The sequence below is a fragment of the Lissotriton vulgaris genome, chromosome 6 (assembly GCF_964263255.1).
Source record: "Lissotriton vulgaris chromosome 6, aLisVul1.2, whole genome shotgun sequence".
Taxonomy (NCBI): domain Eukaryota; kingdom Metazoa; phylum Chordata; class Amphibia; order Caudata; family Salamandridae; genus Lissotriton; species Lissotriton vulgaris.
The window spans coordinates 1,865,414,614-1,865,439,728 of record NC_141694.1 but is presented as its reverse complement, the minus strand read 5'-3'; the positions used below and the strand labels follow the sequence as shown (position 1 = coordinate 1,865,439,728).

The 25,115-nt window shown below is 44.3% G+C and overlaps 1 protein-coding gene across 5 annotated transcripts in view; it reads left to right on the top strand.

The window, feature by feature from the left end:
• The window catches only part of LOC147709688 (uncharacterized), a 180,222-nt gene that overhangs the window by 152,950 nt on the left and 2,157 nt on the right, over positions 1 to 25,115 (top strand). For all 5 annotated transcript variants that reach the window (XM_086928203.1, XM_086928202.1, XM_086928200.1 and 2 more), the window contains 2 exons: positions 690 to 839; positions 8,220 to 8,369. In XM_086928203.1, the coding sequence (XP_086784329.1) occupies positions 690 to 839; positions 8,220 to 8,369 (300 nt within the window). The remainder of the gene's footprint in view (positions 1 to 689; positions 840 to 8,219; positions 8,370 to 25,115) is intronic.

Sequence of the window (25,115 nt, the reverse complement as noted above, 5' to 3'; positions counted from 1 at the left end):
CAGAGAACAAAAAAAGCAGACAAATTATAAAATGGAGACACAGCTAATCACTGCTAGACGAGTGATTGTAAAGAGCCAACATAGAAGGGAGAGAGAGCAGAACATGGATAAAAGTGAAGAGGAAAAAGGGCAGGGGTAGAATGAATAGAGGGCAAATCAGAAATGCAGGGAATAAGGTAACACACCAGGTGTGACAAAGATGATAGAAAACAATTAGAGAGGTGAGATGATAGACTCTTAGAGCAAAGACGTAGGGGACAGACAACAGATGAAGGTTAGAAGATAAAGACTGAGGCAGTGAGAGTGTTGAAAGTGGGGCTCACCGGAGGAAGATGTGAGCTGTGGCCTCCTTGGCAAAATTTTTAGCACCTGCACTTCTTTTTTTACAAATTAGGCAAGAGTCAAAGAGAGTGCAGGAATATTGCCCATGACTACCACACCTGCACAGTAGACCCTGTGTTGGTTTGTTTGGCATTGATTTATAAAAATCGTCAGTGTTTGCACATAATTAATTATTAATCTGTGTGTACATGGAGCACAGGGCACCATGGAGACGCCACGACTGTGGAGCGGGGCCTTTAGTTTGGGGCCGCCAAACTCATAAACTTGCTGTGTTTGGCTTTCCATGAATATTGCTTACTGCTTTACCGCTATGAAAACTAGGACACTAAATGTTTATTTTTTTGCAGATCATGAAGGTGTCTGTCCATCATATATTTCAAAATCACTGGTCTGCCCTGCCGTCTACGTGCCCTCCTGTGACCATGACTGGAACTGCGCCGCTGATGAGAAATGCTGCACTGTAGGCTGCCTGCGGAAGTGCGTCAAGGCGCTGAAAGGTGCATTTCCGTTAGAGTAGAGGAGGAGGGGGCAACAGAGCAGGACCTGTGAAGATCCTGATAGCAAGTAGAAAGAGACTACATATAACTTTTACAGGGTCATGTGTGTTACAATCCATCTTGAGGCAGGGGGCTGCTGTGGGACATCATTGTTGTCATGGCAGCAAGTTCTCTAAAACGTATATATGTCAGTCACAGCACTCCCATATATACTATGTTTTATGATTTAGAACATCTGCTCAATACCACTGATCATGGATCCAGGTGTGCTGTGATCGCTGTGACAGGGGCAGGAGTCACACATCTCTTGAGTACCCACGTGTGAGTTAGGGGAAATGACTGTGAGTGTTAGATGGATGGTCCTTGTCAGTCCAGGACTTACTTACAAAACATTTTATTTGGGCCAGCTCTTGTATTTTTATTTTGTCAAGATTATGTGCAGAAGACTCCGGATCAGTGGTAGTCATCTCCTCTGGTGAGATTTAAAGGGCACAGCTTTGTGATTGGTTATGGTGAAAGTCTCAAATACAGTGTGTTGATAAATTGTCAGTAAGTGGGCAAAGAGTACAAGGGAAGACAAATGGGATCTGATATTGCAAACATTGGTGCACAGATTCTGGAACCACATCAGGCTTTGATATCTTTCAGAACAGATGGATGTTGTGCACCCACCCAAAAAAAGAGGATGCAATCAGTGATCATTGTTTACTTGCCACGATCTATTTTAATTATATTTCTTTAGCAGCTTCACAGCTCACTGACGACAGAGAGCTTTACATAACACTTCAATCATAACATATTTTCATCTTTACAATTTGTACACTATATAGAACTGCTTGTGAATATGCATATCAGGGACTGAACCAGACATGGGGTAGTCTAGAGAGTCAACCTAGCATCACAATCATAATAGGAGGAACGGATATTATGGTATTCTTACTTATAATATGTTAATAGAATAGAGAGGTATTATCTTGGGTACATTAATTGAACGATTGACAAAACATATCGTATTATAGTGATTCAATCTCTCATAGGTTTTGTGAATCAGTGACTATTAAAATGATTTTCTTACATGGAATCCGGACACAAAGTAAAATATCTCAGGGAACACACAGCAAGCCAGGAACCAGGTGAATCAATAACACGTCATAGTCTGTACCTCTTTTGATTATGGGGTATATTTAACAAAGAGTTGCATCACCCTGCATCACGTAATGGGGCGCAAGAGCGACTAAAGTCTTAAGTTAGATTTTCAAGCCTTTCATGGCCTTGCATGGCTTGAGCAGGAAGGTGTCCCATCCTGCACAAAAAACAATCCTGCTTACAGCGAATGCACCTTTGGATCCAAGCGCTTGTAAACAATAGGAACGTGCCGTACACTATTAAGTACGGTTCATTGCTGCCCTTTCCTTACCATTCAGTGCAGCACAGCAAGGAGACTTGCTGTACTGCATGATGTTTTAATAAAGAGGCACCTATCATCGCAGCCGGTATAAAAACAAGCGGATTCAGAGGGTAAGAGAAGATAAAATCGAGTAGCTATTGTGGCGGACCAGAACACATTAAGCACCCTTTAAAAGGAGGAAAAGAAGGGGGCAATAATGATGAAGGGAGGGTAGAGTTCCAAGGTTTGTATTCCCAACCAGTGACTGCACTGGTTGGGAACACAAACCAGCACACCACCTCAACATTGTCTCTTACGCCGACTACAACCAGCTGATCCTCTCCCTCACCAAGGACTGGACCACCGCCAAATCCAACCTCCACAAAGGAATGAAGGCCGTCGCAGACTGGATGAAGACCAGCCGACTGAAACTTAACTCAGACAACACGGAGGTCCTTATCCTTCGCTCCACCCCCTCCGCATGGGATGACTCCTGTGGCTGGGGTTCGTCCTGGACTCAACGCTCTCTATGATCAAACAAGTCAACACTGTTTCATCCTCCTGCTTCAAAACCCTACGCATACTCTGCAAGATCTTCAGATGGATTCCCACCAAAACCAGTAGAACAGTCACACAAGCACTCATCAGCAGAAGGCTGGACTACGGCAATGCCCTCTTTGCAGGAACCATGGCTACACTACAGAAGAGACTCCAACGCATAAAAAATGCCTCCACACGCCTAATCCTCGGACTCCGTCGCCACAGTCACCACCCACCTATTAGATCTGCATTGGCTCCCGGTCAACAGGAGGATCACCTTCAAACTCCTCACCCATGGTATACTAACCTTCAGGAGACTCCTCAAGAACTGGCTGTTCGACCAGTAGCTGCCTCCCACCTCCGCCATAGCGCCTTGAGACCCTCACAGGTGATGGCGTGCTCTACAAATGCTTGATTGATTGATTGATTGGTTGGTCCAGTGTAAACCTTTTCTAGAAAGCCGGAGTCTCCAAGAAAAGGGCGTATGAGCTACGGATGCAAAGAGTTATCTTATATGAACTTTTTATTACATATTATAATTAAAAATGCAGCACCCTTCTGGGAGGATCATCAACCCTGAAGAATACACAAAGCCTCACTGATGATTTGTATAATGATGCTTTCAGTACTACGCACTGCTGTAAAACACAACTAGCAGACATCCAAGAGGTGGCTCCCCCTGATAATTGTGTGCACTGGTTTTTATCTCAACTTTACAGTACTTTGGGCAGGCATGTTCCTTGCCTATTATCTTGCTCTAGTTTTGTGTTCTTCAATTAAATCCAGCAGCTCTGAAATGAGCAATGGATATTGTATTGCTAAAGAATATATATATATAATGGACCCTGCAGGCTCCCCCAACCTCCCTGCAATGGCAAAACATGCTAGATGTATGGGGGAGATCTGCTGAAGATCTTCTCAAATCTCAATCAACTACTTTTTCCATGCAGAGTTACTGTCATCAGCAGGTTCCTTGCAGTTCTATATGTTCTGCAATTGCAAGCAAATAGTGGTTGTGTCACTGCCCTGACAGGCACATTTGCCATGGATGACATTGGTGTGGTTGTTATAGACTTAGTGTAGTTCAAATCCTTTGAATTAAATTGCCATTAATCAGTCTTTTTATCCTCTTACTCTTTTTAAGCCACATTGTTGCCCAGAGCAGTTACTCAGGGCTCATTTTTGCTACCTAGCACTGATCTGCAGCTAAGCTGGACCACAAATTTGGGTAGAAAATTATCAAGCTCCTGCGTTATCCTTGCGTCGGACAATGCGAAACAAGGAGAATGCAAAGTCTACAGTAATATTTACAAAGCCATTCAAGGGGAGATTTGCGCCATCTATGTGGATTTGTATAGAAATGTAACGCAACACATCAGCTTTTGTTGCATTTTGTTGCATATCACTTTTTTCCCAGATTTACTAAAGTTAGTAAACTTGGCAATGCGTCAACATGCTACGCTTTTGCCAGTGACGTGTGCCAAGAAGAAATATCTATATTTCTCCTTGTTACTTCCTCTTTCTGTGCACGAGACATTCCGCATCACACATAGAAATAGGAAAATTCCTCTCAGGATTGTTTTCGTGCAGGTGTTCCTACCTGCACAAAAACAATCCTCCCTGGTGCACAGGTGCCTGCACTGGTGCTAGGCAGCACCATGTGTGTCAGCCCATGGAGAGAGCAGAAATCCTCCGTATCTTTGTAAATATGGAGCATTTTTGCCCTTTTGCGCAAATTTGCTTGCTGCACTGCGTTGTATGAAAGATTAGTTAATATACCCCATAATTTGTACTTGTGAGCATATGGCACCCAGGTACTCCTTAATGTGGTGTGGAACTGCGGATCATGGCTTAATCTTTGCAGTGCTTGGAGTGGGAAATCAGGGACTGGATGAGTGCAAAGCAGCATGAGCAGTACTCTTAAAGTGCTTGAGGTAGTTGCAATGGGTAGAGGGCACCTGCGTCATTCTGGTTACACTTTGAGCTTACTCAGGTACTTCTTCTGTGGATGGCTTTCTCTATCACTTTGGCTGGGTAGGGAAGGAGGGAGATAGAATGGGATTTGCTCAGTTGACTTTGGTCGGCTGATGGCTTCTTGAGGAGGGTGTTGACCCATGAATGTTTCCTGTCTTCCAGGAATGTTTCAGGTGCAATGAAGGTGTTGATGATGTGGGTGAAGGTGGTGCTGATGGCTTATGCTCCAAGTTTATAAATGTGGTGAGGGAATGGGTCTCTTATATGGATTGTTTGCATTGTCAATGCTGTGTCTTCTCTCAAGAGAGTTTTCCTCTTGGTCAGGTGACCTTTGTTGTTGATGGGTAGGTCTGCGGTGTCATCACTGAGGTATGGTAGGTGTGGAAAGTTTCTGTAGATGTTTTCGATTTTGTTGTGAAAGCAGTTTGATAGGTTGTTGCAGAGTTCTTGTGAGGGTGTCAGACCATGACGTAGGCTGCCGTTGTGGTGAAGTTCTTGATAATCAAGAAGATCTCTTTGCAGCTGATGGAGCTCCCTGTGATGCATTTGGTTAGCACTAATTTTCCAGTGAAGGGGTCTCCTTTGGTTGAGAATCGGTTGGCTGAAATTCACCTTCATACTATCACTAATAGCGGAGATAATTCCACTAGACAATTCTTCACACTGGGAAAAGTTACAACAAAACGTTGATCACTTTTTTCACAAATACATTACAACCCATCTCTAGGCCAAGCCGACTTGGGGACTGACTACATGTTAAAAAATGTTGGTTGGATATGTTTGTCTTCAATCTTTTGTGGGTTTGTTGGTGAATAAACTTTTATATATGATGCAGAGGCAAACAGGTATCTAGCAAGAATGAAGTGACCCCCTCAAAAAATAATGTTGGTCAGGGAAAAGAGGGGAATGAACAAGCACAAAAGTGTAGAGTTTCTTTCATTGACCATAGTACTTCAATAAACAAATTCTTCAAAGTTCATTTTTAAAGTACTTTAAAAATGTACTTTGAATAATTTCTTTATTGAATTACTATGATCAATGAGGGAAACTTTATACTTTTGAGGCAAAAAGGTATGACATAAATATAGGCATGCACACAGCTCAGACAGATTAATCAGATCCTTCCCCGGAGTGCACTCCAACACTTAGATTCACATGATGGTGCACAGTTAGGAGCTAGTTTGAAGAAGATGCGGTCCTGGGGGCTGTGAAACCATGAATAACCAGAGGTGCTTTCACAGGCACAAAGTCTAGTAAAAGATGGTTGCACTGTGACTGGTGGGGATCTCATCGCTATCTGGGCTCCAGCATGTGATATATGGCAGTTAGGGGTTGGAGGACGAAGGCAGAGATAAAATGATGGACACCTTGCCAAGCATAAGGTTAAAGTGGAAAAACTGAAGGCTGGTTTTGAGGATGAGGAGAAAAGACAGCAAAAATTGTAAAGTTCTGTGACGCGAAAAATTAGTAATGTGGTCAGACTCTAGGAGTTTATTATTCTCTGGGAACTGAGGATCACTTCCACTGTGGATGGCATTTCCTTGGGTGAATATCAGTAAAGGCTTACCCCTTAAATCTCCATTCAGATGCAAGAAAAATTAAAAAGATATGTGCATGATCAATCAGAAATTTGGCACAAACTGGTGTGGTAGTGGGCACAAAAGCACATGGTTAATGGGAGAAGCCTGCAAACTCTGAATTTTTAGTTGAGGAAAGTGTAGTAATATTCTGAGGCAGCTGCTCTGGCCTGAATGCAAGGAATAGGTTTCCACACCTACAGATGAACTGCACAGGATACTGATTCACCATTGGATGGAGGCATTAAAGAATTGGGATAGATAGTGACCTCCCTAGTTACAATCCTCTCCCATAGGTGGCTGTCAGAGAGAGAGAGACAGTCCGAGGGAAGACAAGTTTTCTATTGAAAGATGCACATTAGGCTGTGTTTGCCTCAAGGCACTCCTTACTTGCAAGTGGAATATTTTGAAGTTAACCAGGGCAGGCTTTGGGGAGGCTAGCATGGATTTTTGCTTCTCGTGGGCCGTAGCTTCAAGTAGTTGTCCAGCGGCAAAGAGAAACTACTTGTGGAAAATTGGTTCCGTCCTCCCTTGATTGTCGCTGGAGTTGCACCAGAGGAGAAACTGTCTCTCCCTGTATGACTAAGCAGGCCTACAGGCGCTGTTTGACTGTGTCTATTCTAAGGAGAAGTAGAGCTATTGTTGGGAAAACATCCCTAAGCATCCATGACATGCATAGGCCCATGGGATAGCTCAAAGGGCTCTTCAGATGCCCTGTAGAACTCTGTGTTCCTTACATCAAGAATGGAGTGATAGGTGATGTCCCTTTCAGAGCAAATATGTAACTTGCAGGAGGAATGGCTGAACCTTTTCTTAAAAACACAGCCACCCATTTAGACATATCAGCTTCCCTCGCATCATGGTGATTACTTGTTACCTTTGAGTTCTCACATATTTCTACCCCATTATGGAAAATTCCTTTGACCAATGGTGTGGCATTTGAAACTACAGGGATACATTAGGAGAAGATGCACTTTTGGTGCTGCCATGTCCGTGGCATGCGGGAAACATTTGCTTATGGGAGGGGCCAACTGGTGCCCTCTGCTAGTGTTACCTTGGTTGACAGCCAAGCCACGCAATTGCCCAGAAGTTGTTATGTGAACATGACAGCCATTGATTTCAACCGAGTAGAAGAGCCTGCCTTTCTCAAGTGAGAAACTGGGTCTGCAACTCCCTGTCTTTCGATTTATATACAATTGTCAAGCCCCCAGCATCTTCTCTTCCTAAATGTAGACCCAAGGTTCCATCAGAGCACACTGTTCTAGAGGAGTCTGTGATTCCTGCCCCTCAAAAGGCTTCCCCTTGCCAAAGGACGTATAATCTGTAAGCCAGAGCGCTGTCTCCTTTCAAGCATGTATCCTTAGTTTGCTACTCGTACTACATAATGTTTGTACATATATCAACTCTTCCCGTTTAGTTCCATCTTTTGGGATACATTGTTCGCACCATTATTGTAACACAATACATATGATTGGAGGGCATGCTAACTTTGCAGGTGAAGTGCATGGAATGATAAATACCTAACAAGGCAACAGATCATATGGTTCATCAGAAAGAACTAGTTGAGAAAAACAAAAGAATAGAGCCCACAAGTTTGGCAAGTCCTTTTACATGCATGTCAAAGGAACTAACCTACATAGAAAACACTTGTTGTTCTGAATACCGCGTAACACTCAATCATGCCAATATTTTTGCTCTGCTGCATCATTCTTTGCACGTGGATACAATGTGGACAAGAGCAGAGTGCAGGCACGAGTTCACTGCGAGTCATCAGGCTGAATGGTCAAGTGGTGTGTGGAGTCTAATTGGTCAGGAGATCCTGCATCAGGGCATCAGGTTCCAGACTACCTTAATATTTGACGATCACAATGTTTAAATAGCTTTTTCTTTTCTATATTCCAGAAAAAATGGGTGAGTGCACAAGGGTGACAAATGTTCCTGAAAAAGTAGATATCTGCAACAAATGTAATAATGACAAGGACTGCCCAGGAAATGAAAGATGCTGTGATGGACCGAAGGGGCGGGAGTGCCGTCAACCATCCAACTTTGTGGGTAAGAAGTTGAATGACAGTGGATCCATTACACTACTTTAAAATTCCATGTACATGATTTCATCAAAACATTGGGCTAGCTTTGCAAGGGACCTAATACACATATTCGTCTTTACACATGCCCCAGGTGGTAGATTTAATATATCAACATCTTTTATACCAGATGATGAATTTAAATTCTGTTTGAAATTATCACCAGTGACATGGAGTCAGCAAGTCAATCATCAATTATGCACAGCCGTTCAGATGATCACTGTGTGTAAGCGACCACACCTCCTGCTGCTGTGTTCATTGTTTGTTGTAGACAACCATTTTTCTTTCTGGGAGGGACTTTGATCTTCTTCTGGGTATGTACAGAAGTGGGGTCTGCTTCTGATTTGCTCTTTGATGACACTGTCTACATACAAAAGAGACAACAATGCCAATGTGCTGCATGATGGGAATAAGCACCAAGAGAATACAAACAAATTAAGTAGCAATGAAAGTTTACATTTCTTGTTTGTCAGAATTCAAAAACAATAACAAACTATTTTGTATTGGTGGGTACTGATAAACCATTAATCAGCCATGAGCGTAGTCCATACAGGGCATAACAGCCTCTTTTCTTGATGAGAAGACAGATTAAACTCTATTGATGAAATGGAAGTCATCATTAGAAGAAACCCAACAAACAATATAATGCATTTTTTTTAAATTCCCAGACGACTCTTCAGGAACATCCAGGAGACTGGACACTTGAGCGTATTGCATTCAGATGACATGCAGCCTCAGGAAGAAACATGAATTATTGCAATTGAAGCTGAAATAATGAATCAAAAACATGTATAGTATAGATAAAGATGTCAACATTAGAGAGACAACATTGATCTCTGTGTAAGGTTTTGCACTCCGCAGGATCCACATGCAGCAACAATGCTCCACCTCCGGACCGACCGAACACCCTGAATTAGAAACACAGGGTGCTCAGACGATACGGCGAGGGAAAAACCCCAAAAGGGGAAAAAACCCAGAAAGAATAAAGAGAGGAAGGAAGGGGCAGCAGGGATAAAGAAACTGTAAGACAAAAGTACATAGGTTAATACATTACTTAACCCAACTCTCACCAATTCTCACTAATTCCATACCCCCATGACTTCACCTGTAAATGAATGACTCTAAACCACCCTATCGCTGTATCTCCCGTCTTCCTTCCTTCCTGGTCAACACAAGAGAAAAGGCATTACCAACAAGCATGGTTGCAAATGACTAAAAAGCCTTAAACTTAGATTTACACATACCCCATTGTACTAACAAAGGAATTGTAAATGATTCCAAGGTAAAAAATAAGGAGCACCCCTGTGCTTAGTGATTGTCAAAAGTTCACTTTGTCACATTCTTAAAGGACAATGTTTTCCATTCTTTGTGCAGTGCACTCAAGATACCCAAACACGGCAGTGTGTAGTTCCTTTACTACCACACTCCGCTTTGGTATTTATAATCCACAAGTTTTAAGTATAAAGATCGCTGTACACTCGAGATAACCAAACACAGCAGTGTGTAGTTCCTTCACTACCACACTCCGCTTTGGTACTTATAATCCACAAGATTTTGGTATAAGGAATCCCAGACCAAGGATTCGTGACGGCAGTGCGGAGGTCCTAAAATCCCCCCCTGCACTCCGCCACTTGAATCTCCGTATTACAGAAAACGCACTCACGCCCAGGAATGCTCCAAATGAACGCGTGCAAAGCCCTCACATTATAGCAAAGTTCCCTCGCAGCCGCGAGGCAAAACCCAACACCAATGTCGTCCTTATATTTGCTAAGAACAACACGAAGTCCATATTACGGAGCGCGCTAGCCAACGCGCTACAGATTACCAGAACATACGGCTCCCGGCACCGGTACACAGGAACCCTCGAAGTCACTTGGGAACACAGATCAAGGGAGCAGCCGCCACCTCCGAACCAAGAAGAATCACTAGCACCGGTCTTCCGGTTTGGCCCGGAGATATTCCGTGATTCCCGACGAGAATTCTGGGTAATGCAGTCCTGAACCCGTAGGAGTCGGGAAACGTAGTTTATTGGGCAGGCGCGCTGGGCTAGATCCCGACAGTACGCCCTCCCCCCAAGCGCCTCCTAGGCCCAGGCTTTGCAGGAAGCCTGGCATGGAAAGATCGCACAGCCCTAGGAGCATGGACATTATGCACTGGTTCCCATGAATCCTCCTCCGCCCCATAGCCCTTCCATGAGACCAAATACCACAGCACTCCTCTGCGGAATTTGGAGTCTCGGATAGATCTCACCTCATACTCCAGGTTCCCATCTTTAGCCAGCACAGGAGGCGCGGTTCTGCGCGTTGTAAGGGCTCTTTTCAGCAACTGTACATGAAACACAGGGTGGATTCTCAACGTGTTAGGCAACTTCAGCTTGAATGCCACAGGATTGATACGTCGCACCACAGGATAGGGCCCTATGAAACGCGGATGGAATATGCTTCGTAGTTTGAAACGGATATATTTGGTCGAAAGCCACACCTTATCCCCCACCTCGAACTGAGGACCAGGTACCCGATGTCTGTCCTCCCATCGTTTGTGCGTTTCCTTGGCCTTCATCAGATGTCCTTGCACTGCTCTGTGTACCCTCCTTATTGTCAGTACCCGCTCCTTCACCGAGGGTTGGTCGTCTAGTTCTACAGGAATGTGAATTGGCAGAGTCTGTACATCATAACCGTAGTTGGCTTTGAATGGGGACATACCTATGGAACTGTGCCAAGCATTGTTATATGCCATCTCCGCCATCCACAACAATTCCACCCAAGACTCATGAGCCTCCTTCGCGTAACAACGCAAATACTTTTTTAGAGTCTGATTCAGACGTTCCGTCTGTCCATCTGTTTATGGATGGAAGCTAGTAGACAACGCTGATTCCACAGTCTTTGTAATCCCTGGATGTCCAGCCGCAGGAGCTTCATGACACCAACTGAATGCCTTCTTTCTAATCTCCTCAGTAGGCAGAAACAAACACTCCCCATAAAAAGGTAAACCTTGCCTAATCTTCCTGCCTGGGTTGGCCGAAGCCCAACGGACCCAAAACTCCGTAGACCTGGAGCCCTTGATGTCCTCCAGAAACTTCTCGGCCCTGATCACACAAACCACTTTCGTGGAAGGGATGATTGACTGTTCCTCCGCACTCTGTTTGATGGGGATTCCCTGTCTAGAAAGAGCATCCACTTTCCTGTTCTCCGAGCCAGGACGAAAGGTTACCACAAAGTTGTACTCGGAAAAGAACAGCATCCACCGCATTTGCCTTTGTGTAAGGTGTCTAGCAGAGGACATGTACTGGAGATTTCGGTGATCGGTATAAACCGTCACTGCCTGACAAACCCCCCACAAATAAGGCCTCCACTCTTGGAAAGCCTTTTTTATCGCCAAGAGTTCTTTTTCCGCGATTGAATAGTTGACCTCAGCCGAGCTCAGCTTTTTCGAGAAGTAGGCAACAGGATGGAGTTGACCAGTGTGTACATCTCTCTGAGACAGAACTGCCCCTATGGCTTCATCCGAAGCGTCTGCCTCGACTATGAACGTATGTTCCAAAACAGGATGTGCCAACACTGGTGCTGTAGTAAAGGCTCTTTTCAGTGCCTGAAACACCTCCTCAGCCTCCACTGTCCACTCAAATGACTTCCCTTTCCTTAACAGCCTGGTGATAGGAACAGCGGTTTGGGAGAAATGCAAGATAAACCGGCGATAATAATTGGCAAACCCCAAGAAGCTCTGTACCTCCTTCACATTCTTAGGGGCTGGCCAATCCCTCACCTTCTTTCTAATCTCCTCAGTAGGCAGAAACAAACACTCCCCATAAAAAGGTAAACCTTGCCTAATCTTCCTGCCTGGGTTGGCCGAAGCCCAACGGACCCAAAACTCCGTAGACCTGGAGCCCTTGATGTCCTCCAGAAACTTCTCGGCCCTGATCACACAAACCACTTTCGTGGAAGGGATGATTGACTGTTCCTCCGCACTCTGTTTGATGGGGATTCCCTGTCTAGAAAGAGCATCCACTTTCCTGTTCTCCGAGCCAGGACGAAAGGTTACCACAAAGTTGTACTCGGAAAAGAACAGCATCCACCGCATTTGCCTTTGTGTAAGGTGTCTAGCAGAGGACATGTACTGGAGATTTCGGTGATCGGTATAAACCGTCACTGCCTGACAAACCCCCCACAAATAAGGCCTCCACTCTTGGAAAGCCTTTTTTATCGCCAAGAGTTCTTTTTCCGCGATTGAATAGTTGACCTCAGCCGAGCTCAGCTTTTTCGAGAGGTAGGCAACAGGATGGAGTTGACCAGTGTGTACATCTCTCTGAGACAGAACTGCCCCTATGGCTTCATCCGAAGCGTCTGCCTCGACTATGAACGTATGTTCCAAAACAGGATGTGCCAACACTGGTGCTGTAGTAAAGGCTCTTTTCAGTGCCTGAAACACCTCCTCAGCCTCCACTGTCCACTCAAATGACTTCCCTTTCCTTAACAGCCTGGTGATAGGAACAGCGGTTTGGGAGAAATGCAAGATAAACCGGCGATAATAATTGGCAAACTCCAAGAAGCTCTGTACCTCCTTCACATTCTTAGGGGCTGGCCAATCCCTCACCGCCTGTACCTTCCTCTCGGACATCTGTAATCCATTAGGACTAAGATTCACACCCAAAAATTCCACCTCTCGCACCCCGAACTCACATTTACTCAGCTTCACATATAAACGATGTTCCCTTAATTTATCCAAAACCTTGCAGACATGATTCGTGTGGCATGAAACGTCCTGTGAGTATATCAAGATGTCATCTATGTACATCACCACAAATTGATTCACGTATTTCCTTTAGTACATCGTTTATAAAAAACTGAAATGCTGCAGGGGCATTACAAAGCCCAAAGGGCATCACTAAGTATTCATACAGACCAAACGCGTCTTGAACGCCGTCTTCCACTCGTCCCCTTCTCTCACTCTGACTAGGTGATATGCCCCACGTAAGTCCAAACGGGTGTAAATCTGGGCCTCTCTCACCTGATCGAGCAAAACCGAGATGCGTGGAAGAGGGTATCGATTACGGATGGTGTTTTTATTCAATACTCTGTAATCCACACAAGCTCTTAAGTCCCCATTGGCCTTCGATATAAAAAAAAGAGGGGAAGCTGCGGGAGAGCGAGAGGGTCGGATGAACCCCAAACGAGAATAATGTTCTATGTAATCCTTCTAATGAGAGGTCTCTGGCACAGACAAAGCATATACTCTACAGGATGGTAATGAAGCCCCCTCCACTAAGTCGATACGGCAGTCATATTCCCTGTGAGGGGGTAGAGCTTCCGCCTTTACCTCACTGAACACATCACTTTAAGCTGAGTATACCACAGGTAGCTTGACATCCTTTTCCGCAGCCGTAGCTGCCAGAAACGGGGTGGCTAACACAGTGACATTAGCAGACATACATGGAGCTAAATGGTCCTTACATGTCTCTATTACAAACTGAAAAGTCTTTGACTGCCAATCCACAACAGGGTTATGTTTATGTAACCAAGGCATGCCCAATATGATTTCGTACTGAGGAGCATCTATGATGTTTAATGACAATACCTCAGAATGCACATAACCTTGTGTCACCACTGACAACCCCAAATCACCAGTCCTCTCCGTTATCTGACCTGAGGTCAATGGCTGCCCATCAACTGCCAACACATCCTCCGGTGTCTTCCTAGAGACACGAGGCAAATCTAGACATCTCACCAAACCTTTGTCTACAAAATTACCAGTCGCCCCGGAATCCAACATCACCATTACCGGACATCTTTCTAAATCGTATTCCAGTGTCATCACAACAGCCAAGTGTGGTTCTGTTTCCTCATCACCCAAAGAGGACAAGGAAGTGAGTTTCCATGCCTGTCCCCCTTCTACTCCAAATGTGCTGTCTTCCTTCTGCTCGCTTTCCTGTACTGTATTAGATACGGCAACTTTTTTAAACCTACCGAAAGACCCTGATGACTTGGGTTTAGAAGGACATTCCCGAACGTAATGCCCCTTCTTGCCGCAGTACATGCACAAGCCCTGAACCCTTCTGGCTTCCCTCTCTTCTCTAGACAACGGTGCTCTAAGTGCCCCTATCTCCATAGGTTGAGGCGTATTGTCCGTACCTACTGATACTTTCCTCAGGTTTCTTTCTCCAAAATACGCTCCTTTTTCCCACCGTCTCCTGTTACTTCCCCTATCCGTAAGTCGACTATCCAACCTTAAAACCAGGTTTACCATGTCCACAAAGGAAGTAGGCTGCGGATCCACCTGTGCTACCACATCCTTTAAATCATTGTGTAACCCTTGATAAAACAAGGACAATCTTTTCTCCTCTGGCCATGCCGCTTCGGCCACAAGCCTATTGAAAGCATTAAGATATGTAATCAATTCGCCCCTGCCTTGTCTTAATGTCAGCAGATCTCGATCAGCACTAAAAGTAGTTGCTAGTCTGTCAAAGACCCTCTCAAATTCCTTTTTAAACTCTGCCCAATTGGAAAGGATCAAATTACAAAAAACAATTTGATGGACAGAATGTAGATCAATGTCTTACATTCACCCCAGTACAAGGATCTGGGCCTAAATCCATCGTTTTTTGCACTCCACACTGGGTTAGATAATGGCTTTATGCAAATCAGCTCTGACCCTGTGCCCCATGGGAACAGTCCAGTCCGAACTACACAGCCATATCTTTCCCAGACTGGAATCAAGCATCCGAGGACCGGACCGGTTTCGAGGTAACACCTCTCATCAGCCCGGCTAGCTTGACTCCAGTGGTGTGGAGGCTCTGGGACCCACGTCTGAGCTACCCCAGTACACTCAGGGAGAAAATTACAAAAAACAATTTGATGGACAGAATGTAGATCAATGTCTTACATTCACCCCAGTACAAGGATCTGGGCCTAAATCCATCGTTTTTTGCACTCCACACCACCCTGGGTTAGATAATGGCTTTATGCAAATCAGCTCTGACCCTGTGCCCCATGGGAACAGTCCAGTCCGAACTACACAGCCATATCTTTCCCAGACTGGAATCAAGCATCCGAGGACCGGACCGGTTTCGAGCTAACACCTCTCATCAGCCCGGCTAGCTTGACTCCAGTGGTGTGGAGGCTCTGGGACCCACGTCTGAGCTACCCCAGTACACTCAGGGAGAAAATTACAAAAAACTATTTGATGGACAGAATGTTGATCAATGTCTTACATTCACCCCAGTACAAGGATCTGGGCCTAAATCCATCGTTTTTTGCACTCCACACCACCCTGGGTTAGATAATGGCTTTATGCAAATCAGCTCTGACCCTGTGCCCCATGGGAACAGTCCAGTCCGAACTACACAGCCATATCTTTCCCAGACCGGAATCAAGCATCCGAGGACCGGACCGGTTTCGAGGTAACACCTCTCATCAGCCCGGCTAGCTTGACTCCAGTGGTGTGGAGGCTCTGGGACCCACGTCTGAGCTACCCCAGTACACTCAGGGAGAAAATTACAAAAAACAATTTGATGGACAGAATGTAGATCAATGTCTTATATTCACCCCAGTACAAGGATCTGGGCCTAAATCCATTGTTTTTTGCACTCCACACCACCCTGGGTTAGATAATGGCTTTATGCAAATCAGCTCTGACCCTGTGCCCCGTGGGAACAGTCCAGTCCGAACTACACAGCCATATCTTTCCCAGACCGGAATCAAGCATTCGAGGACCGGACCGGTTTCGAGGTAACACCTCTCATCAGCCCGGCTAGCTTGACTCCAGTGGTGTGGAGGCTCTGGGACCCACGTCTGAGCTACCCCAGTACACTCAGGGAGAAAATTACAAAAAACAATTTGATGGACAGAATGTAGATCAATGTCTTACATTCACCCCAGTACAAGGATCTGGGCCTAAATCCATCGTTTTTTGCACTCCACACCACCCTGGGTTAGATAATTGCTTTATGCAAATCAGCTCTGACCCTGTGCCCCATGGGAACAGTCCAGCCCGAACTACACAGCCATATCTTTCCCAGACCGGAATCAAGCATCCGAGGACCGGACCGGTTTCGAGGTAACACCTCTCATCAGCCCGGCTAGCTTGACTCCAGTGGTGTGGAGGCTCTGGGACCCACGTCTGAGCTACCCCAGTACACTCAGGGAGAAAATTACAAAAAACAATTTGATGGACAGAATCTAGATCAATATCTTACATTCACCCCAGTACAAGGATCTGGGCCTAAATCCATCGTTTTTTGCACTCCACACCACCCTGGGTTAGATAATGGCTTTATGCAAATCAGCTCTGACCCTGTGCCCCATGGGAACAGTCCAGTCCGAACTACACAGCCATATCTTTCCCAGACCGGAATCAAGCATCCGATGACCGGACCGGTTTTGAAGTAACACCTATCATCAGCCCGGCTAGCTTGACTCCAGTGTTTGCAGTTGGAAAGGATGACATCGTCTCGCTTTACCAAAGGTACCACCCAATCTGCTGCATCCCCTATCAAATAAGAGATCAAAAAGGCCACCCTTGAATGGTTTGTGGGGAACGATGATGGTTTACATGAGAAATGCATGAGAACCTGTGTCATAAACACATGTACCTTACGAGGATCCCCTGAGAACCGTTCAGGAGTAGCCAAAGGAAAGGGTGGGGGTACCGTAACCTGAACATTAGAAGACGAAGTGGAAGCGTTGAACGGATTACCACTCAACCGCTCCACTTTCTCCCGCAACGCTGCGGTCTCTGCCTTAGAGGAGGCCAGCTCCTGCTGTACCAGGACCAAAGCTTGTAACACATCCTCCATAGACGCCATTGTTGCTACACATGAATCAGGCCGAGTGTATTTCTTAGGCTAGTGATTCTGTAAGGTTTTGCACTCCGCAGGATCCACATGCAGCAACAATGCTCCACCTCCGGACCGACCGAACACCCTGAATTAGAAACACAGGGTGCTCAGACGATACGGCGAGGGAAAAACCCCAAAAGTGGGAAAAAACCCAGAAAGAATAAAGAGAAGAAGGAAGGGGCAGCAGGGATAAAGAAACTGTAAGACAAAAGTACATAGGTTTTTACATTACTTAACCCTACTCTCATCAATTCTCACTAATTCCATACCCCCATGACTTCACCTGTAAATGAATGACTCTACACCACCCTATCGCTGTATCTCCCGTCTTCCTTCCTTCCTGGTCAACACAAGAGAAAAGGCATTACCAACAAGCATGGTTGCAAATGACTAAAAAGCCTTAAACTTAGATTTACACATACCCCATTGTACTAACAAAGGAATTGTAAATGATTCCAAGGTAAAAAATAAAGAGCACCCCTGTGCTTAGTGATTGTCAAAAGTTCACTCTGTCACATTCTTAGAGGACAATGTTTTCCATTCTTTGTGCAGTGCACTCAAGATACCCAAACACGGCAGTGTGTAGCTCCTTCACTACCACACTCCGCTTTGGTATTTATAATCCACAAGTTTTAAGTATAAAGATCGCTATACACTCGAGATAACCAAACACGGCAGTGTGTAGTTCCTTCACTACCACACTCCGCTTTGGTACTTGTAATCCACAAGATTTTGGTATAAGGAATCCCAGACCAAGGATTTGTGACGGCAGTGCGGAGGTCCTAAAATCCCCCCTGCACTCCGCCACTTGAATCTCCGTATTACAGAAAACGCACTCACGCCCAGGAATCCTCCAAATGAACGCGTGCAAAGCCCTCACACTATAGCAAAGTTCCCTTGCAGCCGCGAGGCAAAACCCAACACCAACGTCGTCCTTATATTTGCTAAGAACAACGCGAAGTCCATATTATGGAGCACGCTAGCCAACGCGCTACAGATTACCAGAACATACGGCTCCCGGCACCGGTACACAGGAACCCTCAAAGTCACTTGGGAACACAGATCAAGGGAGCAGCCGCCAACTCCGAACCAAGAAGAATCACTAGCACCGGTCTTCCGGTTTGGCCCGGAGATATTCCGTGATTCCCGCCGAGAATTCTGGGTAATGCATGTCCTGAACCCGTGGGACTCGGGAAACGTAGTTTATTGGGCTGGTGCACTGGGCTAGATCCCGACACTCTGTGTCTTTAATAAAAATCAAGACTTTCCTATTCTATTTGAGATGTGAAAATCTACATTTTAAACCCCTTTGACAACTATGAACAAGGCATGAGCCACTGGTTTTCCAATAAAACACTCTGAATGATGATACTCCAGTCCAATCTGCAGATCCAAGAATTTCCACGAACCCTCTTTCAGGTGAGAAGACTTGGACGGCCAAATCTCTTCTAGTGGAAAAAGCATCAAATAATGTTGTCTCTTTTCAGCCAAATATATATATGTCCTTAGTACATCAGGCTAAAGTAGGAAAAGATACAGGAGCATGTTTTTTTCATGAAGATTAACCATTAAATAAGAGGACATTCCTATATAGGTAGGCTTTATTGTTTAAGGTCACACTGCAATCAACTTTGAATGGGAAGGAAAGTAAGACTAATCAAAACTAGAGAAGGCATTATTCATGTATCTAATAACAGAAACTCTGAAGGAGAAAAATGTCTTGTAGAAACGCCTGGAGGACTATCATTTGAGTCTCGCTCAAAAGGAAATCAAAAAGATCACGGAAGTTTGCTTTGCAATGATAGGGAGACATTGTCAGACCATGTTTGCAACATTTGCTGAATTGGCTTAACATCCCATGTTGAGGAACAATGGAGTTTAGAGGGTTGACTGTCTGGTACCCATCATCAATTTGCAGACTAAAGGATGTCCCCCAGTGAGATTTTCCTCAAAAAGCAAATCTTAGGTCCAACAGAACAGCGGATCTGTAGCCATTCTTAGATCTGAAAGATTTGCCGTAGGATGCCAATGAGTGATAGTGATACATCTGTGTATCACCAACTCTAAGCCTGTCAAGCTTTACTTTAAGTCTTGATGTCACCTGGGTACAGGAAGATGTCATTAGGCTAGCAGCCGAAGGCAAAAGGCCCATTAGTGACCAAGAATACCAGACATTTTGAAGCCTTCAGCTGTGGCTTAGCAGATCGGAATGATTGTGACTCTTGCTAAGGGATCTTAGAGGAGGCGAAGGTGGAAAAATAGGAATATGTATGGCCGTTTGCAGCGAGAGATTCGAACAAGCCCTGAGCCATCCTGAATTAGGAAATTAGACCAAGCAATGCCTTCCATACTGAGCCAGGCACCTGGAAATCATGACAAGTGGAAGAAAACGAACTAATCTTGCAAGAATATGTCTATATAAAAACCATACTGTAAAAGTGGGGCAATTGTGTGTTCAAAAATAAGACAAATATAGTTTCAGGCCATATTGATGATTCAAGGTTTGGTAAACTACCATATGAAGTCTTCGTTCATGAAGGTACCCGGACTGCAACCAGAAGCCATTCCACCCTGTGGATGCCAGGAAGAAATTTAGCTCAACTGATATTTTTTGATTGTGACAGGAGTGCCAAAATAAGTTTGCCAAATCCTACCGGGGTTAAGACTTGTCACTTCAAGATTGTTTATGTATTAAACCAAGGACGAGATGTCCATCCACAAAAGTACAGTGAAACATTCCTTGTTCTTGACAAAATTGAATGGCAAAGGAGACTGCAATCTATCTAAATATTTGATATGCATTGAGAATTATTTTATAGAGTATGTCCCAACAGGTTGAGCACTGGTCACATCAAGGATTTCATCTCTACTGACTGGTAAGTGACTAAGACTAAATCTGGATATCTGGGGCCCGATGTAGGTAAATCTACATTTACCACTTCATAAATACCGAATCATACCGAATCGGTATTTATGAAGTGGTAAATTAGAGGGGGGGAGATGTAGGTATTTCAGATTCGGTAAATACCGAATCTGTAAGATTCGGTATTTACCGATTCTGTAAATACCGATTCGGTATCCCCCATTGCTTCCTATGGGCCTTGAAGCCCATAGGAATCAATGGGCACTACCGAATCGGTAATTACCGATTTGGTAATTACCGATTTGTGCAAGGGTGCAGGGGGTGTCACTCTGACACCCTCTAGCACCCCCAAAACAGGCATGTGAGCCATGTGGCACACAGACATGCCCTAAGGGCATGTCTGTCTGTCACATGGCATAGGTGTGCATGCACACATGTACATGCACACCTGGATTCGGTATTTTAACACCCAATTGGATTGGGTGTTAAAATACCGAATCTGAAGGGCCTGTGGGACAGAAAGTAGTCCCACCTACATCCCAAATTTAAAAATCGGTAAAATTACCGATTCGGTATTTTTGCGATTCGGTAATTTTACCGAATCGGTAAAATACCGAATCGGACAAAAAAAGGTCCCCTACATCTCAGTAGGCCAAATACCGGTCGGAAACGGCCGAAATCGGCCGTTTCCGACCGGTATTTGGTACCTACATCGGGCCCCTGGTGAAGAAGATGGTAAAACTATACGGAGCAACAAAATAGTTTTGCCACCATGTTATCTTATTTTCTTCTCAGTACCTTTTGTCTAAGGACACTATAACGCTGTAGATGGTTTTCTGCATTCCTTTAGCATACTTGGTAACAATGGGGGGGGGGGTCATAAAAATAGGGCTTAGTAGGCAATTGCAAAATCCCTACCATTGTGGCCCAACAAAACCAAAGGGGTGACATTTAAACTGGTAAACCCTGGTGTGGAAAATACATTAAAAGAACCTCCTATGTTCCAGGCAAATTAGAAAATATAGGTAAGATTCTTTGTGGTGTAGCTTCACCAGCCATTCACCCTGGAAGAATAGCTTTCCGTAGAAGAACAATGGCTTCCATTTTGAAGAGGCGGTTCTTTGTTCTTTCCTTTTTCATTTTCAAACATTTGTCACAAACACACTTTGGCTGGAGGGAGCTCTCTTCTGTGGCTCCCTTGGAAAGAAGCTTTCATATATTTTATATGCCTCTGTTTTTTCCACACAAAAATTAACTGTCTTTAGAGAAAACCTTACAAAGGAGAGAACAACTGCTTTTAAACAAATGTGAACTGTTTGAAGAATCCAGGGATTATCTTAAATTGCTTGCTAAATTTGAATAAACACATATTTTGCAACACGTACAAAAAGGTGAAAGAAATGGAATGTTGACCTTGAGAAAGATCTTTTTCTTATTCTCTGCTGCATGGAGAATATCAGCCCCTTCTCTGCTGGAGAAAGTAGTAGGGCCGTCGATATAGCTGGAAGTGGCCACCACATGGTCACAGTTGTAACCCATTACTGAAGTGCTAATGGTTGATGCAACCATTTGCAGACCTTCTGGCTTTGTTCAAAAACATATTTCCAACACACCCTCTTCAGAGAGTACTGTAAATCATATAGAGAGAGAAAGTGTTGCCATGTAAAGGAAGCCCTAAGCTGCTGTACCAGTCTCTGAGCTTGTAGGTCCACACAATTTGTATTCAGTCCTAAGTAATACAGCTTTGTACCTTTCCAACAAAATAGCCACATTGGCATTAACAGTGAAACAAAAACCTTCATAAGCCCAGTTAGAGAAGGCAAACCACTCAATCCGTTGACTCCTTGGCTTGTTCTGCAAGTTCAAACAGTTACTATGTGGATCCATCACATCTAAGAAAGTGTCTTGTTCTGAGACCAGCCCCTCTCAGGACCATTCTTTGGATATCACAGAAGTACATTAATGTTTACTTGCTTTTTTGAAATCCCAGGTTTAGAAATTAGAAGGGCCACGCTCATGTAATCCGTAATTTTAATTTCTAATATTTATGCCATGCACCAAAACGCTCTGACTTCTGTAATAACAATACCATCAACTTTTACCCCATCATATGTTTTCATCACTACATCCAGAGAAAGACATGAATAGGTATCCCAAGATCAAGCCGTAAATGTATGTAGGTAATCATGGTACCTATACTTAGTAAATTACTCCAGCTCTGAATCTACTCCACAATAGGAATGCATGCTGTTCTTTCTAGTGACCCTGTCATATCGTTAAAGAAAATGTCAGTGTGTGAAATATAGTGTGCCAGCCACGAGGCAATGGGACCTCAATTAACAAGAAACAGATACAAATCCCCCAAAGTATGCAAAATTTATATGATTTGTGATTTTGTGGTTTGGTTTTGTAGAAATGTGGGGCTCCCAAAACCTTAAATGCACCATGAACCCTAAAAATACCCCCGACACCCCAAAACTCTAACCTGCCCTTACCCCTAAATATACCCCAGTACCCTAAAACCTAAACACACCCTGGATTCTAAAATTACAGTCTACACCCCAAAACCCTATCTCACCCTGACCCCTAAAATAACCCCAGCACCCCAAAAGCTAAATGCACCCTGAACTCCAAAATTCTCCTGCACCCCAAAACCTTATACTAACCCTGAACCCAAAAAATACCCCATTCACCCCAAAAAACTCCAACCCTCCCTGACCCGTAAAATTACCCCGGTTCCCCAAAACCAAATCGCACCCTGAACCCTAAAACTACCCCCCTACAGCCCAAAACCCTAACCCACAATGACCCCTAAAATTACCCCAGCACCCCAAAACCTAAACGCACCTTGGACCCCTAAAATACCCCAGCACCCCAAAATCTAAACCCACCCTAAACCCTAAAAATACCCCAGCACACCACAACCCAAACATACACATAACTCTAAAATTACCCCTGAACCCCATAACATATACTCCCAACCCCAAACGCTATACTTACATTTAAAAAAACATACACTTTTACCTTTCATGCATTTACAACATATTTCTTTGTAAAAGCATGCGCTGTAAAAGCATATAAAATGTAATGCCATGTATTGTAACGGCATTGCGGAGTAATGGTAATTGCGTTGTCATGGTAAAAATTCAGCTCATTGGAAAAAAACAGGAAGCACCAAGTGATATACCTCAACCTCACAAGATTGCCACATATAAAAAAGAAGTTGTGGGGCTTTGCTAATGAAACAAAGAAAGGACCGCTGCACTCTGTGGTACTCAAAAAAGGGGACCCTGGGTCTTCAAGGTAAAACAAATTTGTGGGAATTCAAGGTGTACACCTCCTGTCCGTGAGGTGCTGGGTGGCAATTGCAAATACGATAACTTTACATAGTGTAAAGTATAACCTCGAATTCACCTTGTGCGAGGACCTCGCAGTATAAAAGGTAGTCAGGTAATTGCGGTTACCTGACTACCTTTTATACTGCGAGGTCCTCGCACACGGTGAACTCGAGGTTATACTTTACACTGTGTAAGGGTATCCTGTTCACTTTGCTAATGATGCCTTAACCACTAAGAGCTGACAGCTTATTTTGAAAACCAGGAAACGTTTCAGAACCGCCCAAAAGTAAATTTAGAACAATTGCCCCTGAAATTAAAGTACTTTTTCTACAATATATATTGAATGTAACCCTGTGTACAGCAGATGTGTGGAAGTTTTACTATGTGCATTTCTGCAAGGAGGTAGATTTAATGGAATGGTCTTGGTCTCCTTTACTCTAGTTGCTCTTCAGATGCAATGCACATAGAGCTTTCTTTTTTGTTTCTTTTTACTTTTTTTAGTGATGTTCTTTTGGTGTTTTTCTATTGTTATGCAAACTTTGGAAATCAGTATTTTATCAATGTTTATACAGCTTTCTAATGGAAAAAACTTTCCCAGTGCATGCATAATATGCTGTTTTCATTCCAGTGCAGCATTTGTTTCAGATTAACCAGGATTATTCCTGTCCACTCCATTGACAGTGTTTGCTGGGCTTCTGGTACACTCTCTGAAGCACAGCCTTGGCATTTTGTTTTCCTACCTATGTCTTCCAGTATAGTGCCTCGCTCAGTCTGACTGGTTTAGTGCATGCTTAATGGCTCAGGACCTTCAGCTTTAGAGTTAGGTGATCAGCATACTCCATCCACCACTCTATCAGGAATGAGTGAACAGTCATGGGTCCACCAGCAAAACCTTACACTGATGGTCAATGGCGATGCCTAGTGGCCCCTAACCTTGGTTAAAAACACCCAGGGTGCCAGGGAAGAGATTTGTTTGACATTCTTGAAAAGCTCCAGTGCTTTGAGGTAAGCCTTTTGGTGCCGGCTTCTCCAAAGGCCTAAAGTCTCAGATCTCTAAATATGGCTCACTGCGGTGCATCAGCCAACTTTCAATTACGCCCTTTATTATGTTAGAAGATAATAACCTCTGTGCACAGTTCGCCATCCTAATCAATCCTTAAAGCTGTAAAATAGGTAGTTGTAGTGCCAGGATCCCACACCATGGTACTTTGTGGAATAATTAACCATTGGGTTTGCAATATAGCTTTATTAAGTATCTGGGCCAAGATTTATCAAAGGACTGTGTTGCCCTTGCGTCATGCAGGCTGACACAAGGGTAACGCCATCCTTAGGTCAGATTTACCAAGAATTGCAAACCCACCTTGTTAGACTTGGTAAATTGAAAAACCACAAGGCAGTGATAGTCACTGCATTGCGGTACCCTGCGGATAGTCACTGCATTGCACTACCCTGCGCCGTGAAGGTTTTACATGAGTGGAGAGTGGGTGTTTTCATGCACCCACCATGTATTTTGCTGGATCCCAGATTCACCCAGACACACAAACCTGGTAATGCGTCAACATTGTAGGCATGCCCAATGCAGGTGCCACACCGAGAAATATCTTTATTCTGCAGCACAATTAGATCGAGGACAATGCCTCTAAGGATTGTGTTTAGGCGGGAAGGTTTCCCTTCCTGCACAAA